Genomic DNA, 18,412 nt, shown 5'->3' on the forward strand with positions numbered 1-18,412 from the left:
ACGGGCACAACAAGCAATCGCGAACATCAAACTCACAATACATTACAGTCCTTATAAAAAGGATGTGCCGTGTCATATATTATTTTGTGGTTTTCCACCTCCAATATAAACCTCTCCTCGTCCATGTTCGCTGGTGTCTAAACCGTGAATGAGCACATGGCCCGGCGACGCCCACGTCACGTTTTGCTGAAAGCTTGCGAAATAGGAGCTGGCGAGTGTTTTATTCTGAAAGGTAACCGGAAATTTATTTTGAAACTGCCTCGGTCTTCCTGTCCCGCTCGATGTGTTTTGTGCTAGCTTGCCATTTGCCGGAGGCCTACCGCTGCGGCGTCCGGCAAAAATAGAAAATAGGTCTATCCTTGCGGAAGGCTTGCGGCACGCCGCAGGCCTTCCGCAGTCGACACGCAACGCACCCGCAAGCGGTGTAAACTGCACCATTCGAATGAATGGAATCTAATTGCTTGCGTCGCCGGACCGGACCGCACCGCAACCGCACCGCAACCGCAACCGGTGAAAACCCGGGGTAAGACCAAACCAAACACAGATGACAAAACAAAACCCAAACCATAAAAGTACCCCCCAAGGGACGGCTCCCAGACGTCCCAACAAAAACAAGCCAAAGTCCAAAAAAGGGGCGGGAGGAAGGGGGCATGAAGGTGGGAACACGGTCCACGACGCCCGGCGAGGAGGGCCCGGCGGGGCCATTCAGGAGGGCGTCGCTGACGCCGGGCGAGTAGCAGGAGGAGGCCGCAGCCGCAGGGTGTGCACCGCCGGGCGAGGAGCAGGAGGCGGCGGCCGCAGGGCGTGCGCCGCCAAACGAGGAGCAGGAGGCGGCGGCCGCAGGGCGTGCACCTCCGGGTGAGGACCAAGAGGGCGCGCCGGACGTGGAGCAGGAGAGTGCACCGGACGTGGAGCAGGAGGCGGCAGTCGCAGGGCGTGCGCCACCGGACAAAGAGCAGGAGGCGGCGGCCGCAGGGCGTGCGCCGCCGGACGAGGAGCAGGAGGCGGCGACCGCAGGGCAGGCACCACCGGATGAAGAGCAGGAGGCGGCGGCCGCAGGGCGTGCGCCGCCGGATGAGGAGCAGGAGGCGGAGGCCGCAGGGCGTGCACCACCGGATGAAGAGCAGGAGGCGGCGGCCGCAGGGCGTGCGCCGCCAGACGAGGAGCAGGAGGCGGCGGCTGCAGGGTGTGCGCCGCCAGACGAGGAGCAGGAGGCGGCGGTTGCAGGGCGTGCACCGCCGGATGAGGAGCAAGAAGGCGCACCGGACATGGAGCAGGAGGCGGCGACCGCAGGGCGTTCGCCACCTCCTGCTCCACATCCGGCGCCGCCAGATGAGAAGCAGGAGGCGGCGGCCGTAGGCTGTGCGCCGCCGGAAGAGGAGCTTGGGGCGACGGCCGCAGGGCGTGGCGCAGGAGGCGGCTGCTGCAGGGCATGCACCTCCGGAAGAAGAGCAGGAGGCGGCGGCCGCACGGCGTGCGCCGCCAAACGAGGAGCTGGGGCTGGAGTCACATCAGCCTGTTGACCAAGAGAGCGGGGAATACAAAACACACTCGGGACCGAGGATACCGAGGCTGAGGGAATGTGACTCGACTGAACAAGACTAGAGGGACAAAGTGGTGTGGGGACAGGTTCTAACTGATGTGACAGTGGTGGATAGGACACATAAATATGAGCGACGCAGGAGGAAAAGGAATTGGGGGGGGACGCTGAAGATTAAAAAAAAAAAAAAAAAAAAAAAAAAAAAAAAAAACAGCCGCAGGGGAGCCAATATTTTCGGGGTCTACAAAAGAGGGAGAAGGTGAACATCGTAACATACTAGGAGATGTGTGAAAGGAGGGGTCGTAACTGTAATTATCTAACTCAGAGTCGGAATCAAAATCAGAATTGGTGAGGTTACTTAAATTCTATAGTGAAATCAGGGTCAACTAAGGCATGGCGGGACAAAACAGCGGGACAAGGTACACTATTGGACAAACCATAAGACACGAGTGAGTGTGAGACAAAGAAGGGACACTGGACAAAAAAGCGGAACCTACGTGGAGGGAGTGAGGGAGGTCGACAGGCTGACGGCATTAAACAGTCGACGGACGGAGTGCTGGTCGATGTCCGGATCTCCCCGCTGGGTCCAGGTTTGGTCGAATCATTCTATCAGGTTTAGACGGGGTTGTTGATTTTATTTCCAAAGAAAGTCACAAGGAGTAAATTGTCAGTAACAAAAGACCAAAACTCAGATGCAAAGTAACAAACAAAACATACTAGAAGACTAACCCGAGACAAAGACTAAGTGACACAAACCAATGATCCGACAAAGAGTGCAGGGAAGTAGGGAACTAAATATGAGCAGACTAATTAGACAATGACAAACACCCGGACATGAGATAAGGGGCAGAGAGTGCTGATTGGAAGACAAGGGGACTGGGATGATGCGTTCAACGACAAGGAGACTAAACTAAGACCAAACCAAACACAGATGACTAAACAAAACCCAAACCATAACACCAAGGCTCTGTATTTCATTTTCATTTATAAATATACAATGATGTAGAATCAAATACAAGCGTTAACATGGGCTTGTCAAGCCAGTTCAGTGTCAATAGTAAGTAACTTTACTTAGTTAATTTTTGTCAAATTGCGCAAGTCAGTTAGTGCTTGTGAGTCCCTCGGGCACATAAAGCTGTCAATAATTATACACAACTGTTGTGTGCTGGAGGTTGATCCCAAAGCGCAGACACAAATAAGGTTTTAACTATTTATTCACATCGAGAGGCGTAGAACAAACTTGACTAGACGAGAAACAAAGAGAGTTGCACAGAGGGACAGAAAACAATAATCCGGCGAAACACACACACTTCTCAGATTGCACCAACAGACAGTGATTCGATTTTATTGGTTGTAGCAAGTAAAGGACTAAAGGATGACATCACATAGGTCCATACATCACTTAAAGGATTAAAGATTGACATCACATAGCCTGAAACTGGTTGAAACTAGATGATGGTTACATCAGTACAAGACAGACACTTGACCTCACACCCAACAGGTCATGAACTCAACTCAAACTTAACCCAGACGCGACTCCAGACATGAGACAAGACCCAAACATTACTAAAGATGGACTTTACTTGACTTGAAGCCGCGGTAGACGGGGCTCATGGACACTTGAGCGAGAGAGGCGGCCGCTGGACGGACGCGGACGCCGCCGGGACTTGAGCGAGAGAACTTGAGACGGCAAGAACTCTGCCGCGATGAGGGAACTTGAGACGACGGCAACTCTGCCGAGACGAGGGAACTCGAGATGACGGCACCTCTGCCGAGACGAGGGAACTTGAGACGATGGCAACTCAGCCGAGACGGGGGAACTCGAGACGACGGCAACTCTTCTGAGACGGGGGAACTCGAGACGGGGGAACTCGAGACGACGGCAACTCTTCTGAGACGAGGGAACTCGAGACGACGGCAACTCTGCCGAGACGAGGGAACTTGAGACGACGGCAACTCTGCCGAGATGAGGGAACTCGAGACGACGGCAACTCTGCCGAGACGAGGGAACTCGAGATGACGGCACCTCTGCCGAGACGAGGGAACTTGAGACGACGGCACCTCTGCCGAGACGAGGGAACTTGAGACGATGGCAACTCAGCCGAGACGGGGGAACTCGAGACAACGGCAACTCTGCCGAGACGGGGGAACTCGAGACGACGGCACCTCTGCCGAGACGGGGGAACTCGAAACGACGGCAACTCTTCTGAGACGGGGGAACTCGAGACGACGGCAACTCTTCTGAGACGAGGGAACTCGAGACGACGGCAACTCTGCCGAGACGAGGGAACTTGAGACGACGGCAACTCTGCCGAGACGAGGGAACTCGAGACGACAGCAACTCTGCCGAGATGAGGGAACTCGAGACGACGGCAACTCTGCCGAGACGACAGCATTATGGATCGGTGCTGGAACAGGCTGACTGGTTGGCTAAAATCTTTCGCGCATCTATCAGACCAGTCAAGGCCGGATCCTGCCGTCCAAGAAATCGGCCTTGGGAGTCCAGGGCATGGCAATTCTTATTTAAGTCTGCGGGATCCATGTGGCCGGATTATTCTATTGTGTGTTGGAGGTTGGATCCCAAAGCGCGGACACAAATAAGGTAACTATTTATTCACATCGAAAGGCGTAGAACAAATTGACTAGACGAGAAACAAAGAGAGTTGCACAGAGGGACAGAAATCAATAATCCGGCAAAACACACACTTCTCAGACTGCACCAACATACAGTGATTCGATTTTATTGGTTGTAGCAAGTAAAGGACTAAAGGATGACATCACATAGGTCCATACATCACTTAAAGGATTAAAGATTGACATCACATAGCCTAAAACTGGTTGAAACTAGGTGATGGTTATATGATGGTTACATCAGTACAAGACAGACACTTGACCTCACACCCAACAGGTCATGAACGCAACTCAAACTTAACCCAGACGTGACCCCAGACATGAGACAAGACCCAAACATAACTCCTGCATGACCCGAGTCATGACAACTGTGGCCCGCCTCCAGTCATGGCACCAGATTAGAAACCAACAATACTTCACTTACCTTTGAGATCAAATGACTGTTGATGAATGTGTAATGACGGTAACAAAAGCAGTCAACAAAAGAATTAAAAACAGAAGAATTAAATAATTGTCAACACCATACACTGAAGGAGCTAAACATGTGAAACCAGACTTTCACCACTATAAACACAAAGTCGGCCTCACACTTTTTTTTCAGAACAATAAACAGTGATTTGCAGAACACTGAATACACTTTTAAACATTAGACACAGAACTATATCATAACAGTGTCACTTTTTGCAATTCTAAAGCACTTACTGACAAATCAGTTGAAATCACTACACGCATGAGCCAGCTTTATCAATCAGAAGTCTCAACTTACTTGTGCATTTGTTATATTACATAGTGATAGTTGTCATAAAAGCTGCAGCAAAGTATAGATATCTCAATATTGCCCTCAAGTAAACTGTGACTGTTGTTCTTTACATTCTTAGAAGTAAACGTGCTTGTTAGAACCTTTTTAGGTTCCCCAGCTTGTCCTCATAGGAGAAACCTTATTTGGTTCTTGTTAGAACCGTTTATGAAGGTTCCACCTGGAACCCTTCCAATGGGTTCTACTGAGAAAATGGGTTATACCCATGTCAGGTTTACCTGTTTGACATTATTAAAAACTACACAAAAAGGAGAGAAGACACTCAGGTCAGGGCTTGCGAGGTGAGAGGAGAGGAACTGACTGATACAATTCACTTCTGCACTCTCTGAAGATTCCTCTCCTCACCCCCTTCTCTTTTTATTTGGTTTTCACCCGCCCTTTCTACACCCCTACTTACATGGGTGTTTCAACCCTAAAAATGCAAATGCAAGGCATCGTTGGAACACAGTGTACTTGTTTGTCTATGTGTTGTGCATGTGAGTGGAAGATTGCCGAGTACACGTGTGGTCAAGTTTGCAATCATTTCTTAACAGAAAACAGGCGACCTCAGCAGACTGGCTCTAACCATTCTGCTGCGTTAGATGTTGTGGTTCTTCAGCTTTTTGAGTCATCTTCAAATAACCTGGCTATGTGAATGTGAGTGGGAACAGAGCAAAGCATTCGAATCCTGGTGCGGACCAACCAAGCGGACCGAGACCAAACTTTTTGAGGTGGTCTCTGTCCGCTTCCACACATACTCAGCGCGGTTCGCTTTGCAGTCTGAATACAAACCACAGCTGATCCGCTCCAACTGCTGGACATATGCGCCTTTTGGGGCTTAACAAGCCCTCATAGTCAAGTATCGCAGGGGGGGGATTTTGCCCGGTAGTATTGTGCTAAATTCATTCATAATCATCCGTATTCTGTTTAGCCACGTTGCTGTCAGCATGTTGTGGTGGGGGCAGGGTAAGCGGAGTGCAACTGCTCCTCCGTTTACTGCACGCAATCGACGACGCGTTCCAAAATTAGAAACAGCGTGGCGGAACCTCCGTTGAATGAGCTGCCCTTGACGCTCGCATATATCTTGCATCCCAATAACGCAATATGCAGCGTAGTAATGCAGCACGTCGGAATTTCACGTTTTCCGCTATTTCCAGGTTTCGTACGCGTACAGCCCTTGTCATTTTTGTCCAATAAGAGCACGGATCGTCACGTGGGTCGACGTGATTGCGCAATATAGTCCACTTGCAAAAAGCACAGTGTGAATATGAACCGCACCAAACTAAAAAAAAAAAGTCCGATTTTGTTCCGGACCAAACAAGCGGACTAAAGGACTTTTCTGGTCTGAATACACCCTAAGGAAAAGCTATTATCTCGGTCCCGGAGAGAGGGCAGGACAGAAGTGAGCACAGGTCCAGTGGAATTGGCAATATGGCAGCTAGACGGATAGAAGCCATGCACACGAGGCTGTCCTCAACAGGTGAATTCAAATCATCTCAAGCACTCGCAACATAGAAAGGGAGGACAAGGGAGGAGCTCTTCAAAAAAAAAAAAAAAAAAAAAAAAAAAAAAAAAAAAAAAAAAAAGGGAGGACAAAAAAACAACAACAACAAAAACAGACAACAAAAACAGAAGACAGATAGCAGCACCAATACAAGACATACATACATACTGCACCAGATGAAGCCATGCAATTAAAGCCATGCATGGTCGAATAAAAGCAGTATACATATATTTATTTATTTATTTATTTACTCACTTATTAACACATCATAATGGTGACAGCAGAAAAAGACTGAATAAGCCTGTCCTCTAGCTCCTATAACACGAGCCTCCACTGGCACAAAATCAGGTGAAAGTGAAGGAAACCCACAAGGTTTTCACATTAATTACTTTTAATAAAAGTTCAAATATTTTTCAGTAAAAATAGACCGCTGGAAAAGGAGGTTCAATACAAACCCTAACTCACTTGTTGAAGCCAGTGGTATACATCTTTTTTGCCCAAACGTTCTAACTCATGTCTACAAAAAAGAAACAAATGTTAATATAAAAAAAGCCCAAGTGATGTAAATTACAAATTTGGAAAATTTTGACACCAAAAAAGTTTTTCTGCAAATAAATGCGTCTTAACTCAGTCTCATGGTGCACTGATGAAAAAAAAATGTAGTAAAGGTTTTTTTTTCCACTCAGAAATTCTAAGTACATTTTATAATGAGAGTTTTGAGTACATTTTACCAGTTTATAAAAATAAATAAATAAATAATAATTACTCCAAAGGTGAGGTATAAACCTACAACCTTCAGATTGGGAGACAGCCAGTATACCAAATGAGCCATGCCGCTCCTGCTGTGTGTTAGTATGTTGCTAATGTCAGGTGGAATCATCGTGCCTACTATGTTGGCCTCATTTTGGACACACCAGCAATACAGTACAGGGACAAACAAGATTGACAGAGCTCAGGTGGCACTGGTTGTCTCCCAGCCTGAAGGTCATGAGTTAGTTTCTCAATGCTTAAGTAGCTTTTTAAATAAATAAATAAATAAATAAATAAAAATAAACTGGTAAAATGTTCTCAATACTCTCGTTGTATTTTTTGTTTGTAAGTGCATTCTGAAACATGGCTAAACATTTGAAAATTTGATGGTAAGGATCTTCTAATACCCGTGTTTTCCTTGAAGAACCCCTTGAAACGGTTCGTACAGGAACCCTTAGCCTCAAAAGAACCCTTGAAGATGTATTTATTTATTTTTCCCAAAAAGGGTTCCCCAGAAGCCCATTGGTCTGGATAGAAACTCTGGCCTTCATGAAGAACCTTTTTAGAACCCTTACTTCTTAGCATGTAGCATGTTCTTCAGATCCTGACAATTTGTGAAGTGCACCTATAGCAGGCTTTGACCTTGAGAGCTGACCTGACACCTGTGGCTCAACGGGGGCCCTCGAGCAAGGCTTTAACTTTCTTGCTTTCTTTCAAGGGATTGTTCTACTTTGGTCAGCATGAATCCCCAAGAAGTGAAGCTTATCAATAAAGACCTGGAGGATGAGATGGTAATCATCATCCCTTCACATTTATCATTTATCGTTATTTCGTTATAATGGACCCTGACCATGCAGGAGGTATGGGGCTACCGACCTTGTCTTTGGAAAAGGATCCTGGTGGGTGTTGGTGCTGTTTGCTCCGGTGGTCTCCTGCTACTGTTGCTCTATTGGCTGCCCGAGTGGGGGGTCAAAGCCACCTGCACGCTAACTTCACTGAAGGAAGCAGAAACACTGCTGCTCAGGACCACGGTATGTTTTTTGTGTGTCTACAACTTAATTCTGATTCTCTCCAAAATAAAACTATGATCAGTTATTTTACCATCCACCACTGCTGGACAGTGTTTTGTTGAAGTCAATTTAACTAATCGTATTTTGCTAAGCATATTAGCCCTGTGATAGACTGTTTTACTGTCAAAATGCCCGCTGTGGAAAAAAAAAATCATTAAAACTTTTGCACATGACATTTCCATATGCTGTGTTTGTGGGGGAACATATCCTCAGTTTATGTACTCTTTCCGCACTAACATGTCTCAAGTTGTTACCCAAAGTCTTCTCAAAATGGCAAAGTAGTACTGTTAGTTCAAGAAAGTAAAATCCAGCACTGAGCCCTTCCGTCAAGAGCGAAAATCAGTGTGTGATTGCTGCTAAGCCCAAAAGGTTTATATTTGGCTATAGATGCTAGGGGCCGGTATCAATTCTAATTTCTTCAATCGATTCAATTTCAATACACGAGTTCAGTTCAATTTGATGCGATTTTTTTTTCCGATTTCAATTCGATTTACTTCACTTCTATCCATTATCAATTAATTATGCAAGTCTTTGTAACCCGTAGGCAGTATTGTGACCCGTTTTGGGCTTTTTGATGGTTCTGACCAAGCCATTTCAAAATAAGATACTGCCTATGAGTTTTAAATATCAAGGACATTAAGGATACGTGGTACAGAATGAGAGATGACATCGGATGAAATGCATTTCTGTCATGTCTGTTTTCGTTGTTTTCACAGGATGATTTCAGGCAGTTGTTTCGTGCCAAGATAAAAGTGATGTTGGCTCCAGGGAAGTTTCCTTTTGATAGTATGGATCATCATGGAGATGAGCACAAAAGCCTCCAAAGTGCTCAACATAAGAAGCATTTTAGGACATTCTCAAATAGAGAGGTAGAGAAGGTATTTCAGTGTGAGAATGGTGCTAATTCCTCATAAAAGGATTATCATCTCATCTTTTAAACCATCACAAGATGATTATTCTTTTACCAGCCTGTATATGTTTATATACAGTACAGCCATGGAAAAAATTAAAGAGACCATACTTCTTCAGTTTCCTGTTCATTTTAAATGCATATTAGAACTAAAGACCCTTCTCCCACTGAGTTATGAACATTGCCGTCCATTTCATCAGGTTGTGATTCGTTGTATTTATGTTGGATCCCATTACAGTTTGTTATGTGCTCATTTAGTATCTAAAGCAAATCTCTTTCCTATTTTTTTCCCCCCTTTCTTCTCTTTATAGGTCCACTACTTTATCCACCACAGCATCAAGTATTACTGGAATGAAGAGACACAGAACTTTGGGTCATTTAAGTAAGTATGATTTGAACTAAAAACCCCTTTGCTGTTACTGATCTCAGCAATATGAGCATAGCTCGTTTATGTATAAGTCCTTTTTTAAGTGCACGTACGCACTTTACATTTACGCATATTCTATTGTCCAGACTGAATTAATGCATACACACTGAATATTATTATTTATTAACAGAAGCGGCTGTCTTGAAATCATATTATGCACTCTAAAAACAGTTGAGTCAAAAATAATGCAACTTGGGTTACCGGTACTAGTTGCAGCAAAATTACAGGGTGAAAAAGTTCCTGATCGCCACTTGGCTCAATTTAACTCATAAAAATGGGGTGTTCAGTTGACCAAATTCTCTGTATAACCCTGCCACAAATACCTCAATTTGCCCCAAGTAAAGTTTGGTCCTAACTTTGCTCTCGCAAGATGAATTCTCGCGGTGAGTTCACAAACTCCAGAGAATACATCTTGTACCTCTTCCCGCTGATAACAACCGTTCCCGAACCACTGGTGGTTCGGACCAATCACAGAGTCACATTGTGTTTGGGGGCGGGATATGCAACTGTGACGAAACCAGGAAGCCAGGGCCCACATCGGAGCTAACAAACAAACTAACTTGGACGAACGGACTTTACAATTAATTCTGTTCTTGCAGAATTACTCACCTTTTCTTTGTTGAATGTTGAACAGCGAGAGGCGCTTCGTGCATTTCTAGCTGGTAAGATGTTTGTGCTTTAACCCCCTTCGACAAGAACAAACACGAAATATTCACCCATGGCCGTGTTTGTTTAAAACAAATGTGTAGAATGTCACATGGTCCAATCAGCTCGAATTATTGTATAGAATGTCCCGCCTTTTCCCGACGTAATTACTGTGGAGAGGTACCAGATGGATATTGCGGGGAACTCACTTGAGTGAAGCGCATATCCAACTGGCTATTGCCAGGTTAGGTTGGTCCCTTTGTGCCTAAAGTAGCGTTGTTAACAATAACTCAACATTGCAGTTGTTTTATAATGTCTACAGTTGAACAAGTGGCAAAAATAAGTGCCAAGTAAATATCATGTCTGAAGCGTAAAAGCCAACTCAAAGCACCTCTTTGATCAACTCATTCAAAATTTTGTCTTGCATGGTGGTAGGGATCCCTGGTCTAGATTATTAGCTTGTTACATATCATAAGCACTGATGTAAGGCACAAGGATAAGCCTATGCTGATGTTGATATACTGTACTGCATTAAGCTGTTCAGCGGCTGATTAATAAAAGGCTTCAACAACAACAAAAACAACAAATGCAAATCCGCTATGTATTTTTATGTACCTGTACTAGCAGCACAAACAGCGTAACAAGGGCAACAACGCTTTAATATGGCGATGTTACTGTGGTAATGCTTATGAATGATACGAGCAACACAAAAACTGGGGTATTTCATAGATATAACAATAATGTAAATTCAAAAGTCCCATTTTATGTAACTACTGTCTATGAGCAGCTCCCTCCTTATGTGCCAACATAACGCCAAATTCACACTACCTGCTGAACGGACGCTGTTTTTTTTCCTGTACGATGGCCGTACGGATGCCGCAAGTATAGAATGCATTCAAGTCTGCGTGTCAATTCACACCAGCTGCAGTGCGGTGCGTCTGCGTTGCGGAACGGATGCGGCAGGTTTCTGCAAGCATTCTATTTTTTTCTGGACACCGCATGCGTATTTTCATGAAAGCATATTGATGTGACAACAGGCAAGTGTGGCTATTGTTTACAAACAGGGCTTTGTCTATACACAGTTGTTATCGCGTGAACTCAACTCTCCAGCGTGAACCCCCGTGATCTTGTGGTCTGGTGGCTGTAGATTTCAGAATACGTAATACATGGAGTCCATGCGGTCGCCATACGGTGAACACGGAGCCAAGATGGAGGCGTAGCGAACACTTCCGAACTGACTCGGTCGAAGGAAAAGTTTAACAACCAGTGTTTTAAGTGGGAAAAAACAAGTGCCGGTGGTACTTTCCTAATTTGTGCGCACACACTTGAATATAACCAGCACCGTGGTGAGTGAAATGACACAATCACATGCCCACAAATTTGCCAATAAGTGGGAATTTACAGTACAATATTATATTGTCCTGTGTTTTCATCAGTATCAGTCACGTGTAATATTCTGGCCACTCATGCTCAGTAATTAGGTTGCTACTAACAAATTCTGTTATTTTTTCACTGAAAACACTTTTACGCCAGGTTCCCTGTATGGGATAATGAGAGCCTAGCAACTTCATTGTTTGCATCAACCATTCAGAATGCTGTATATCATCTCAGTATCGTGAATGGTGACTTACAGAAGTTAGGTTTATATTTCAGAGTGTGCTCTACTTTCATTTCATTGTTGATGGTTCTGACAACATAATTATGCAGACTTGCTTGGAGTAGCAGTTGGAAAAATATCTTATGAAAGATGTTTATAAAGAAATTTGTATTCACATTATTACTGAGGAAATATGTATTTAGAGTTTCTTCCACACTTATTTTATACTTATTGGTACAACCGTACCCCACACACTGATATTTTTGTTCGCCATAGAGGAGAAAAAATCAGTTTACCGCCGGCTGCACTTCTTGTTTTGTATGAGCAATCCATGTTATTTATTTATTTACTTATTTTTTACGTCCGTGCTGTCAGACTGCAAATCCACCGCAGAGTCTGACGATCTTTTTTTGAAGCTTTGAGCCAGGTCACCACAGTAGCGATTTTCTTAACATTTTCTTAACTCAAGAATTATGGTTGTAACACACGTTTTGGGGTCGGCTAGCATTGGGCTAGGAAAAAAAAAAAAAGCACAGAGCTAGGCTAGCATCACGTTGAATCACGTTGAATGACGCAAGCACGCTTCTCTCGTACAGCACAGATATATATCACAACTGGAGTAATCATGCGCTTGGTGATCAGCGCACGGACTTCCATATTATATTTAAGTCAGTGGACGAACAGCCCTCGGCGGAAAATTATTCTGGGATCAAAATATGTATTGTCAAGCGTACATTGAGAAGTACCAAGACGCTCAAGGGAGATTTTTAGAAGTGCCGGAGCTCCGTACCGGTGCGTTCCGGCCCACTTAAAACACTGTTAACAACAGTAAGAAAACCAATGTTAGTGGGACAATTCCTTTGTGATTCGCCCTACAAAGTAACTTGGGCTCCGAGAAGCGTTCATCTAGTACTCCTGACTCATCACCGGCAAAGCAACAGCCGCTCAAAAACAGAGCGATGCAAGACGACCAAACGGAAGCTATCATTAAGACGCTGAAAGTGGCCATCAAGGAGCAAGGGGCGAGGATTAACCAGAAGATTTCTGATTTGGTGGACACCATAAGCCATATCACGGAAGAGATGAAAAACATTAAAGTGTTGGCAATGAAAACTGAAGGAAGAGTTAACAAAATGGAGAAGAAAGTCAACGATTTGGAAAACAAGATAATGGAACTGGCAAGGTATAACCGAACCTACGTCTCCATGGCCTAGTCGAGGACAGCTGTGAAGATGTTAGAAAGAGAGTCATTGAAATATGTCAACATATTGTTCCTGAACAAAAGGAAAAGTTTCAAGACGTAATTGATACGGTGCATCGTCTTGGGCCACGATGAACAAGCAACTCATCATCTCAGCCAAGAGCCATTATCTTGCAATTCACCATGAGACGCTTTCGGCATGCTGTTTGGAGGGCGGCGAAGCGTTCAGAGTTCCTGATGGCGAGGAAGCTGAAGTTTAAGGAAGATCTGACTTCGGAGGACCGTGTGAGACGCAACCAGCTTTGGCCACAAGTGGAGCATCCGCGCAAGGAGGGTAAAGCTGCGTTCTTCGTGGGAGCTCGGGGCTTCGTCGATGGAAAAGAAATCCAATAATAAGTATGGCATGCATCGAACGCCTGGTTGATAAAGGAAATTTTTCAATGCTAACGTGACTCTAATTTATTGAATGCATTTCTGTTATTGCTGTTGTTAAAAATGCATGTATGAGTTTTATGACCTATTTGTTCTATTATTATTATTGAGGTTTATATTTTCTTCTTAGGGTGTAAGTTTACCTAGTGTCAATTCTGTCATTATTTCTTTGAATGCTCAAGGTTTAAGAGACAATACCAAGCTGAAAGCTGTGCGTTAATGTGGTGGCGATGTGGGTTTGAACACTATGCACTGCAGGAATGCCACCATTACATGTGTAATGTATATGATAACAATATCCAAAATTATGATGCTTCACCTAGCAGGGAGCTTGTCTTACTACAGTACAGCCCAGAAGTGTGTCAGAGGGGAAAAAAAACCAAACACTTAAGTTAATATCCATAGAATATGCATAAGGCCAAATTTGAAAGCAAACACCAACATATTATGGTTGCTCCAACCAAAGTGCCTTTTTGGCATGTCAGTGCATAAATGGCAGACTTGAGTAGAATGTGTACAGCCACATACTGTAGAAGAATAAGGCCCTATACTGTATGTGCAATATTTTTTTTTTAGGGGTTTGGAGGACACTAAGGTGAAATGTGCGGCAATTCACACTAACCACAGCTTCGGACTCACTAAAACACTCCAACACTACAGGTAACAGCATTTGGTTTAATTTGATTTTTTTTTTTCACACATACAACATTCACTGGGAATGTTTGCTGTCAACAGAGCTTTGTTTTTTGGTGAGAATAAGATTGATGTCAAAATTCCACCTTTACCAAAACTCTTCGTTCAAGAGGTAAGGGCTAAACATTCCTTTACTGTATATAGGGTTTTCTACAGCCTTTTGCTAACTGTAATGATTTTGTTTTATTTCCTTTCTCCATCAAGGTCTTGAATCCTTTTTACATCTTAGAGCTCTTTGCTGTTATTTTGTGGGCTGTTGAGGATTATTACCACTATTCCGTGTTTGTCTTTCTAATGGCAACTATTTTAATAGCCACTTCTTTGTACACCATTAGAAAGGTGAGTCACACTGGATTATTTCACTTGCATTGTTGCAAACCTTTCCACTGTGGCTGTAGATGTAAACATCAGCTGCTTGATCAGGATGCTTTTCTGCAAAGTGTTCATGATATAGTGGTGTCCAGTGCAAGGGCCACCAGATCACCTGTATTGTTGGAATTATAAAAATGTTCCCAATGAAGCGAACGAGAAACCGTGTGCGGTCTAGCATAGAAAAAATGTTAATGTTTAAAAGAAATCTATAATACAAACATTTTTACTACAAAGTCATTCAGAACGAAATGTCTGTTTTCTTGTTCCAGTCCTGGTGGCCATTATTAACTTTATTCCTCATTCCAGCACTATGTGATACTACACAACATGGTGGTAGAACACAGTATGGTTCGTGTTTCAGTGTGCAGAGGAAATGAAGGCAAGTTTCCTTACGCTGTGGAATAAATGTATTTTTCCTTTTCATAACAACATCCCAATAATTGCTTGTATTGGTGGTGGTCTTTTCAAACTTAATCGCAGGCGTCGAACAGGTCATGTCAACTGAGCTTGTACCTGGTGATGTCATCATTATTCCATCCAATGGAATGATCATGCCCTGTGATGCTGTGCTCGTCTGTGGTACCTGCATTGTTGATGAGAGCATGTTGACAGGTTGACACCCCTCCTACAAATATACAATATAGTAAACCCACCTGGGTTCATAGTTCGCAGGTATTTTTTTTTTTTGTACAGCTAATAACCCTATTTTGGTCTAACACATCTACTTGGGGTCACATCTATTACACTATTGACTGCCAGTGGGCATTTGAAAAAAGAAAAACCTGAAGTGATGAGCACAGTTTAGTTTTTGTTGAAAATTATTGATTGACATCTGCTGTAAACCTTTCTCAGACTAAAGAATGTGACGGCTGAAGCTTCATTTTAATGTACATATTTGGGCATGATTACTGATGTATATTGTAAGATTAATAGTTTGTTTGGCAAAATGGGGTGTATATTATTCACATCTAATTAGTATTATAATTATAATTGTTATTGTATCATCATTTACATTATTATTCAATTTTTGCCAGTGGCATATAGTGACAGGCATAAAAAGTAACCAAAGGTAAAACCAACCTGTGTGCCATTCATACAATTGACAAAGTCATAGTTATGTGCAAATATATTAGCTTTGTGTTAAACTATACAAGCCCAGATTTCACACTAAGTATATTTGTGACTAATATGACTACTGATTGTCCTATTCGGGACTTTTAATGAAAACGCTCGCCAAAAATCAAGATCTCTACATTCATTTGTTATGGGAAGCTTGCCGTCCGCGAGGCGCAGCGGAAGGTAAGCAGTGACATCAGCTGGAAGGATCTATAGAACTTTTTTTCCCCTTACACCTCGCTAACAGGTATTGTGCCAAAGATGTACCCCCATAAAAAATATGTAGGAGCCACACGCGATTTCAACCAACAATCAACAGTTGGCTCACCTCTGGACAGCCAGCCAGTCCTGGCTTGAAAAGTGACAGACGAAATTCTTCCCTGTTTTCGTCGTGACTAGTTCAGGAGTAGAACGACCACTTGAATTATTATTTTCCTCAAAAGTTCTCCGGGAAAAGGGCACTCATTGGGATTCAGCGATGAACTTGAAATGAACTAGTGCTTGTGTCCAAATTCACAAGGCTGGGTCCTCCGAAGGCCGAATTTGTCAGCTGCATGACGTCACTCCCGGCACGATTCGACAGCACGCACGGACTTACATATGAATGGATTGTCAATGTTGCTTGTCGGTAGTGCATTGACTGACACTCCATTCATGTGTAAGTCTGTGTGTGTTGTCAAGTCGCGCCAGGAGTGACGTCATGCAGCCGACAAATTCAGCCTTCGGAGGACACAGCCTTGTGAATTTGGACACAGGCAGCGACTGTTTACCGCAGCGCCAAGCCAAGTAAGCCAATTATGCGCATGTGCGTTGTCAGATACGCTAGTTGACTGCCAGTTGTTTTGCCATTCAGAAGTCGCATGTACAGAAACAACGTTCTCAGGGCTAACAACTTGATTTCTCATTGTGCATGCGCGAAACAAGCTGTCGGCTTTTCCACTCCCTGTGACAAAAATATGACAAAATATTATAGGAATTTAAGACCAAAACAGTAGAACTACGGTATTGTATTTTAGAGGACACTGACAGAAATATTTTCAATGATTTTATTTTGAAGGGCTTGGGCATGCACCGCATTAATAGCGTATTATGACCGGTCACCACCGGTATGTACATGAATTAATATGTATGCATCCTACTGTTTTGAAATAATAATAATAATTAAAAAAAATTGGCAGTTTTAATGCTGCTTTTGCTGATTTTTGTCGAGGTACCGTTTCAAAAATGTCAGAGTCCAAATTTTTAAGTTGTCAGAAAAAGAGAAAACGGTAGATGAAAAAAGTTGTAAAAATTATCTAAAAATATAAGTGACCATAAAATGTCCAAAAACGAAGAAGAAAAGCAGAAATTTACCATGAAATGTCCATGAAATTGCCCAAAATGACAGAGAATTGATTAAATAAAGACAGAAAAGAAAATGTTCAATAAGTAACTATAAAATGTCCAAAAACAAAATAAACAAATCCCCAAAATTACCATAAAATGTACACAAAATCCCCCCCCCCCCCCAGAGAAATACCAAGTGTTCATAAAATTGCCAAAAATATCAGAAATTTGACACAAAAGTCTATAAGTATCGGGGGGAAAAAAATATCCAAAAATGGAAGATGATAGGTAGAAGAAAATGGATCTCTATGTACTGGATGCTGCATATTTCCCTGTTATGGTGCAGCTCTAATTAGCTTTTGGGCCCTCAGTAGATTAGACCAACACCAATACGCTGTTTCGGTCATCACAATGTTCAAATGTTTTGTAGCTCCAGAAGGATCATTTTTTGTTTATTTCGCCTAACATGGCTCTTTTGACAAGAAAGGTTGCTGACCCTTGGCCAAAAGAAAGCAAGGGGAGTATGTGTTGATTTCATATTGTACTGTACATCATTAATCACAATTATTGATGTATATTGTCAGATCTTAAGTTTGTTAGTTTGGATTTGGAAGTATTTCGGATGACATTCAAAACTGTCACACAGAGCAAAAAAAAAAAAAAAAAAAAAAGACACTTTTCTCTTGTCTGGAGCAAATCAAAGCCTGGATGACAATGAACTTCTTGAATTTCAGTGAAAAGAAAACACAAGTTACATCGTTTGTTCCCAGTAGCCTTTGTACATCTCACCCTGGTGCCAGCCAACGAGTCTCAAACTTGGATTTTAAATTGTACCAGCAAATTGGTGCTGTTGTCAAATCCAGGTTGTTGTTTTTTTGTTTTTTTTTCATATTTGGCAGCTGGCTAAGCAAAGCCTCTTTTTTTTTTCAACAGGACTTCCATCCAATCCCTGCCTTCATTACATATCTGCTGAATTACTGTAATACAATCTAATTTGGAGTCAGCCAGGCCTTCCACAAAAAAATGGTTGTAGTTGGTCCAAAATACTGCTGCTCGTCTCCTCACTGCTGCTAGTAGGAGAGAGAACATAACTACAATTCTGGCCTCCCTTCATTGGCTCACTGTACATCCATCCATCCATCCATCTTCTTCCGCTTATCCGGGGTCGGGTCGCGGGGGCAGCAGCTTCAGGAGGGAAACCCAGACTTCCCTCTCCCCAGCCACTTCAACCAGCTCCTCCGGCGGGATCCCGAGGCGTTCCCAGGCCAGCCGAGAGACATAGTCTCTCCAGCGTGTCCTGGGTCGTCCCCGGGGCCTCCCGCCAGTGGGACATGCCCGGAACACCTCCCCAGGGAGGCGTCCAGGAGGCATCCGAACCAGATGCCCGAGCCACCTCAACTGG

At 43.6% G+C, this 18,412-nt stretch overlaps 1 protein-coding gene across 9 annotated transcripts in view; it reads left to right on the forward strand.

Moving 5' to 3' along the window:
- LOC144031411 (polyamine-transporting ATPase 13A3-like) overlaps nucleotides 1-18,412 on the forward strand; it is an 80,481-nt gene that overhangs the window by 16,378 nt on the left and 45,691 nt on the right. For 6 of the 9 annotated variants that reach the window (XR_013287529.1, XM_077538537.1, XM_077538556.1 and 3 more), the window contains exons 1-10: nucleotides 3,837-4,142; nucleotides 7,940-8,012; nucleotides 8,079-8,252; nucleotides 9,008-9,169; nucleotides 9,513-9,583; nucleotides 14,080-14,163; nucleotides 14,239-14,308; nucleotides 14,401-14,535; nucleotides 14,875-14,947; nucleotides 15,049-15,180. Coding sequence is in view for 8 of the 9 variants with exons in the window: in XM_077538537.1 (XP_077394663.1) it covers nucleotides 3,892-4,142; nucleotides 7,940-8,012; nucleotides 8,079-8,252; nucleotides 9,008-9,169; nucleotides 9,513-9,583; nucleotides 14,080-14,163; nucleotides 14,239-14,308; nucleotides 14,401-14,535; nucleotides 14,875-14,947; nucleotides 15,049-15,180 (1,225 nt within the window). In the remaining variant the exon portion in view is untranslated. Of the gene's footprint in view, nucleotides 1-3,836; nucleotides 4,143-7,939; nucleotides 8,013-8,078; nucleotides 8,253-9,007; nucleotides 9,170-9,512; nucleotides 9,584-14,079; nucleotides 14,164-14,238; nucleotides 14,309-14,400; nucleotides 14,536-14,874; nucleotides 14,948-15,048; nucleotides 15,181-18,412 lie in introns of those variants that run through there. The other 3 variants (XM_077538591.1, XM_077538581.1, XM_077538550.1) reach the window with 2 other exon arrangements.

The sequence above is a fragment of the Festucalex cinctus genome, chromosome 1 (genome assembly GCF_051991245.1).
Source record: "Festucalex cinctus isolate MCC-2025b chromosome 1, RoL_Fcin_1.0, whole genome shotgun sequence".
Classification (NCBI taxonomy): domain Eukaryota; kingdom Metazoa; phylum Chordata; class Actinopteri; order Syngnathiformes; family Syngnathidae; genus Festucalex; species Festucalex cinctus.